The 6,254-nt window shown below is 42.4% G+C and overlaps 1 protein-coding gene across 4 annotated transcripts in view; it reads left to right on the forward strand.

Annotated features, from left to right (window-relative positions):
• Positions 1–5,805, forward strand: part of Phf8 (PHD finger protein 8) — a 101,835-nt gene extending 96,030 nt beyond the window's left edge. For 3 of the 4 annotated variants that reach the window (XM_060375268.1, XM_060375267.1, XM_060375269.1), the window contains 2 exons: positions 2,372–2,714; positions 3,354–5,805. In XM_060375268.1, the coding sequence (XP_060231251.1) occupies positions 2,372–2,714; positions 3,354–3,442 (432 nt within the window). In that variant the 3' untranslated portion in view covers positions 3,443–5,805. The remainder of the gene's footprint in view (positions 1–2,371; positions 2,715–3,353) is intronic. The other variant, XM_060375270.1, reaches the window with a different exon arrangement.
• The last annotated feature ends 449 nt before the right edge of the window (positions 5,806–6,254 follow it).

Here is a 6,254-nt window from a genome sequence, read left to right on the forward strand (position 1 = left end):
TCTAAGTAAAGGTTTTCTATTGCTTTAAACAATCAGAAGAAAGTGTGGAAACTACTCTTAGTTCTTTCTAAGCAGTACTATTTGGGTTGATGGAATTACTTCTAAGAAGAGGTTTTAGAGTTGAGGGTGGTGTTAGAGAGTATTGGGGGGAGGCAGGGAAGCATTATATGAAAATATTACTCCTTGCTATATCTTATAAAGCTCTCTTTGTTTGGTCCATAGTGACTTCTCTCTAATCTCCTGACTACCCTCAAGTATACTGTATTCCACTACAGTGTTCATGATTTACCCCGTGTACCAGATTGTCTCAGGTCTTTATCGCTTTGCATAAAGCCATTCTTTCTGCCCATTCACATCACCTACTACTGCTTTATTTCTTTGCTCTTCATCTGTAAATCTATATAGCATTATCTCATAGTGCCTGTAATCATAAAGACCTTTATTAGAGAGTGGAGATGCGTTTAATTTAACTTGGTATACTCATTTTAATAACCACACATGATAAATCAGTGTTGGAATAAATGAATGAATGACATTTTTCTGGATTGGAGACTTCATATTGAAAGATGAGTATAAGTAAAGTTAAGAAGTGGATTCTTACAGGGCAGTCTTTAATTCCAGCACTCAGGGAAGCAGAGGCAGGTGGATGGATCTCTGTGAGTTCGAGACCAGCTTGGTCCACAGAGAAAGTTTCAGAACATCCAGGGCTACACCTCTCTCTCTCTCTCTCTCTCTCTCTCTCTCTCTCTCTCTCTCTCTCCTTTAAAAAGCTGTAAAAAAGTGCATTCTGGGGCCTGAGAAAAGAATCTATGAGTAAAGGCACTTGCCACCAAACATGTTGACCTAAGTTTGATTCTAGGACCCACAAGGTAGAAGAAGAGAGCCTACTCCTGTAAGTTGTGCTCTGCTTGGACAAGTTATATATTTTCTCTTTTTCTCAACTGTTTCATGAACTTTGTTTAAGATTAAATGAATTGGTATGTGTGTCCGTTCTCCTAAGAATAACACTTGATATAAAGTAAGACTTACTGTAGTTTTACCTTCAATCTTTATCATTATGGGTTGGTTGGGTATAAGTAGCCACAAAGTGGACTATCAGGCCAGAAAATTTGAATTTAGTTGGGAGCTTGATAGTAGCTTTTCCAACAAAGAACTTGGCAAGGTGGAAATGTTCCTATCATAAGATAGTCCACTTGTCACCTACATGTAAAAGAGATTAGTAACAATGGGAGGGCGTTTTAAGCTAAATAATCTCAATAAGAAGACAAAATTTGTGGAGCTATTCTAGAGAACAGAGGAACAGAATTTCTTCCTTCTTCCTCCTCCTCTTTCTTCTCCTCCTTATTCATCTTTCCTTTTTTTTTTTTTTTAAGGTTTTTTGAGATTTAAGGTTTTCTGTGTCTCCCTGGCTGTCCTGGACTCTCTCATGTAGATCATGCTGGCCTCAAAATCACAATGATCTGTTTGCCTCTGCCTGCCAAGTGCTGGGATTAAAGATATGTGCCACCACTGCCCAGCCAGAATTAATTCTTAATATTGGTGAGAAAAGAGATTCCTGGTAATGGTCTGGCTGAACAGAGCAGATTTTGAAACCAGAATCTGCATCTCAGCTTGAAAATTTGATTGTATCTTACAACCTTAGGAGAATAACTTAGGGCTGGAGAGATGGCTTGGTAGTTAAGAGCACTGTTTGTTTTTCCAGATGTCCTAGGTTCAATTCTCAGCACCCAAATGGTAGCTCACAACAGTCTGTAACTCCAGTTCCAGGGGATCTGGCATACTCACACATATACATGCAGGCAAAACACCAATTTAGGAAAGAGAAGCCTGAGTTTGAACTCAGATTTACCTTACTCCAAAGCTAACACTTTACTCTCAGTTCCTTTTGAGAAGTTTTGTACGATAGATCAAAACTTGTAGTAGTTAGTAGATCTAACTACTTTTTCACAAGGATTTGGGTTTAAGTTACTTATTATCCTTGAGATTCTGTTTTGTTATTTGTAAAATGAATAGTCCCTCCCACCTCCCTTGCCGTACACGGTGGCACGTGTCTTTAATCCCAGCATTTGGGAGGCAGAGGCAGGTGGATCTCTGTGAGTTCAAGGCCAGCCTAGTCTACAGAATGAGGTATAGAACAGCCAGGACTACACAGAGAAACCCTGTCTCAATTAAGTGGTAGTGATCAGTTAAAGATGGATGATGCCAAGGAAATCACTGTAGGTATTGGAAGTCCTGTATTGTGTGTCTATACAAAATAGATGTAGGGGATCAGGGAGAAGTGGAAGGATGCAGAAACATTGACTCCTTACTTTCTAGGAATTTTATTTTTCTTCACTCTTTAATCTAGCTTCCAACTTCATTTTTCTTTCAGGAGCTGCAGAAGGCCCAAAAGAAGAAATACATCAAGAAGAAGCCTTTGCTGAAGGAGGTAGAACAGCCTCGCCCTCAAGATTCCAGTCTCATCATGACAATGTCTGTACCAACACTGGCTACTACACCCCAGCCTCTCACCTCCCTCACCTCCTCACCCCAGCCGCCTCCTGAGCCTAAACAAGAGGCTCTGTCAGGAAGTCTTGCTGACCATGAGTACACTGCTCGCCCCAATGCTTTTGGCATGGCTCAGGCAAATCGAAGCACCACACCCATGGCCCCTGGAGTCTTTCTCACCCAGCGGCGCCCTTCAGTTGGCTCCCAGAGCAGTCAAGCAGGGCAAGGTACATGACCCAAATGGGTATTAAAATGAAAGCTCTTAAAGCTTCCTGATGTAAATCTTAAGTGCTCTAGTAGATGACAAGACCAGGAAGAGGCACTGAAAGCTAAATTTCAGGTGTTTGGATTTGAGCTCAATAGGCTGTGGAGAGGAAATTAACTGATTTAAAAAGAAGTAATGTTAGATTTAGAAGTTGGAAAGATTCTTCTGCTGTGTCATAGTGGAGAGTGGACTGCAAGTAGGTATTCTGTACATCCATAGATTCAGGAAGGACTGAAAAAAATACAAACATATGACGTCTGGTCAAAGTAATGGAGAGATGACAAATGGAAATAATAGTTGTGATAATATAGGATGTGAGAAGTGATTTGATGTGAGGAAACTGAAGGATGCATGAGAGAGTGAAGAAGTCAGTGGGGGGGAAAGAGCCTAAAAACTGGAACTATAGTAACTGTGGCTGCTGTAGCAATCAGAGAAGCCAAGCATGTGGCATTGAATAGAGTGGTTAAGCAGGCTCCTTGCCCGGTATGACATAAAGATGAAGAACCTTTGTTGAGAGAAAAACAAAAGAGGGGGTGGCACAAGAACATTTGGTGCTAAAGTTGCTCATAAAGCCTCTGCTTCCTTTGACCCTTCCCTACAGGAAAACGTCCTAAAAAGGGTCTGGCCACAGCAAAGCAGAGACTCGGCCGCATCCTGAAAATCCACAGAAATGGCAAGTTACTTCTGTGAGCTGAGCCCCATCATGTCCTGCTCCTTCATCCCTTCACCCCCATTGTCTTCTTTGTTGTCAACTCGGGGCACTCCTGGATCCTATGAGCCCTGGACAAGGTGCATTGTCCTGCTTTCTTGGGACTGACCAAAGGCACGGACTATCCCCAAAACCCTTTCCCACTTCCACTATGATTACCCTGCCTTCCTTTTCCATACCCATGAGTAGCAGGTAAATGGAAGAGGTTTCCAACTGACAAGAACCTTTTCCTGATTTTTCTCACATGTTTCCTTTACACCTTTTCCACCCCTTCTCCATATGGAAGGAATGATAAGGAGCAACATAAAGGGAGTCTGGGCCCTGTTTCCTCAGCCATGAAGGGAGAGGCCCAGTGCTCAACATTTTCTGCAACTCCAGCCCTGTCTCTAAGCCTGCCCACCTCCACCCATTCCTACCCCTTCCTCCCTATCCAGTGGACATACCCTAATTTCAGTCTTGATCCTGAAAGAAGGTTGTGGTCTTTATCTCCTTTTACCTCTTTTCATGAGAAACATAGAGAGGGCCTTTATGACTCTATTGTGGGTCATCTCCAGAGCTTGCCTAGAAAACCTGACTTTATCTGTCTTTGGGGAAAAAAAAGGGAGATTCCTGTTTCTCTTTGAGGTGTAGAAGATACCCAAGCCTCTAACCATGACTGTTGCCTAGCCCACCAGAGGAAATGACTTTTGTCTGACTGCACATGAAGCCCCTAGGATGATCTTCAGGAATTTGCCTGTATTTTTGAGGCCCTGCAGAACATTATCCCCATAGCTATAACTGGGTTCTGGCAGGTATAAACCCACCTCCTTGAAATCCAAAGTACCTGCCATGTTGATAACTCTGGCTCTATAGCCTGCCACCTATACCACAAAGCACAGCCTAGACCTTCTAAAGAGGGTGTGGTGAGACAGCCTAACCCTGCAGGGTCATTTATCAGGAACCCCCATGCTTCTTTCCCCATCTGAGAAGACTTCAGTACTCAAACCTTCACCCTGGGCCAACATCAAGCATAGTGCAGATAGGCTATTCATGTCCACATTTGGAAACGATGCCCATCTGTGAAGTAGCAGGTCTTCTGGTCCACTTTTCTCTCCTTTCCTTTGTGATTGTCACTATTTTCCAGACAGTGCCCCCACTTCCTCTTGTCTTGCCTTACTGGCAATCTGGACTTGATGGAGACTGTCCCCTCCAAACAACCCATTTTGGCACTGCCCAAGTGGGAGTGTCCTCTACCTTCCACTCGTCCTCACCCCACTTGCCTAGTGCTTCTGGGGAATGTAACAGCTATGATGCAGACCACAATTTGTGAGTTCTCTATGTTATCTTTATGTTTGTGGCTTATCTTCCTTTTTTCTGTAGATCATCCCCTCCCTCCTTCTTGGAATCAGGAGTACTTTAGCATATTTGCTTTTTCTACCTTGGGGACCACAGGGGCCATGCAGTCCTCCTTTAGTCACACCAAAGGCAAAAGGCCTGGCTACCTCCCCTTTAGCTTGAGAGGTCCCTACTCCCCTCCTTTCTACTCAGCTTTGCTTATCTTGGAGATTTCAAGGCAGTAGTGGGGAAGTAAGAGGGAAGCAGGAGAAGCCTCTGACCCTATGTGGGCAACTTCTTGACTAAAGGCTGACTGCTGTCACCAAAACCAGGTCCCTAGCCCTTTCACCCGTTAGGACTCCCTTTTTGATCTTTCAAAGGCAGCTAATTGCTAGCACCTTCTCCCAACCCATTCCAGGCCTCTTTTCCCTCTGTTTCTTTGTTAGAAGGTTCTGTGGAGCTGAAATTCAGACTCTGATGGGGTTTATGTAGTTTAGTTGGGTTCTCAGAGTCTACTGTTGTTTTGTGTTGTTTCTAATGAAAAGCAAGTTTACCCTCAGAGTTATGCTTTTCCAAAGAAGCTAGTATTTTTGTTGTTGTCATTGTTGTTTTTGTTTTCTTTTGTTTTTATGTTTCAGGTTCTAAGTGAAGTGAGGTGGAGAGGAGTTGGGAATAACCAAGGTTTAGAACATGGTGAGATAGTTATCTCTGATCTGCAATCCCCAGCAGAGAGCTGGGGTAGGATAGGAAGGCAGAGAGGATTTCTATTCACCTTTAATATATTTTTACAAAAAAGCAAACAATTTAAAAACAAACCCACCGCTTCTGTACATGTCTAAATATATTTTTAGAAGTGGGTAGGATTGTGATTTCTGATGCAGGGCCTTTTTATAAATAGGTTAGAGTAGCATCATCCAGATTTCTCTGTTGTTTGTTCCCCTTGTTTTTTCTTATGTTGTGTTACTAATGTAATTTATATATTTTTTAGATCTCCCTTTCCTGTAGAGATAAAAGTGATTTATCTTGGCAATTTTGTTGTTTGACATTATTATTGGTGGTGGTGGGTGGTGGTGGTGGGTGGTGGTGGGTGGTGGTGGGTGGTGGTGGTGAGGTATGGGGAAGTTACTTTCCTTTTGTCTCTCGTTCAGCAGTCTATCAGTGGTCATTTCTCTGGTACCCAACATTATACCTGAGGTAGGAATGTGGCCGGATCCTGTCCTCAAGGGCACAGCTTAAACATGTGAAATACATAATTAAAAAGTAAAATAAGCAGAAAATCAAAGATACAACAATTCAGTGGTCCTGAGAAGTTCAATGAGAAAGCTTCAATTGTATTCATGAGCTACTTTTTATTACCATATACTAATTATACATGATAACGTATTTCATTATGACTTTCTCATACATGTATATAATATGCCTTGATCATATTTACTCCACCCATAACTCTTTACTACCCCCTTCCCACTTCTGCCAATC

This window comes from Meriones unguiculatus, chromosome X (assembly GCF_030254825.1).
Source record: "Meriones unguiculatus strain TT.TT164.6M chromosome X, Bangor_MerUng_6.1, whole genome shotgun sequence".
In the NCBI taxonomy this organism is placed as follows: domain Eukaryota; kingdom Metazoa; phylum Chordata; class Mammalia; order Rodentia; family Muridae; genus Meriones; species Meriones unguiculatus.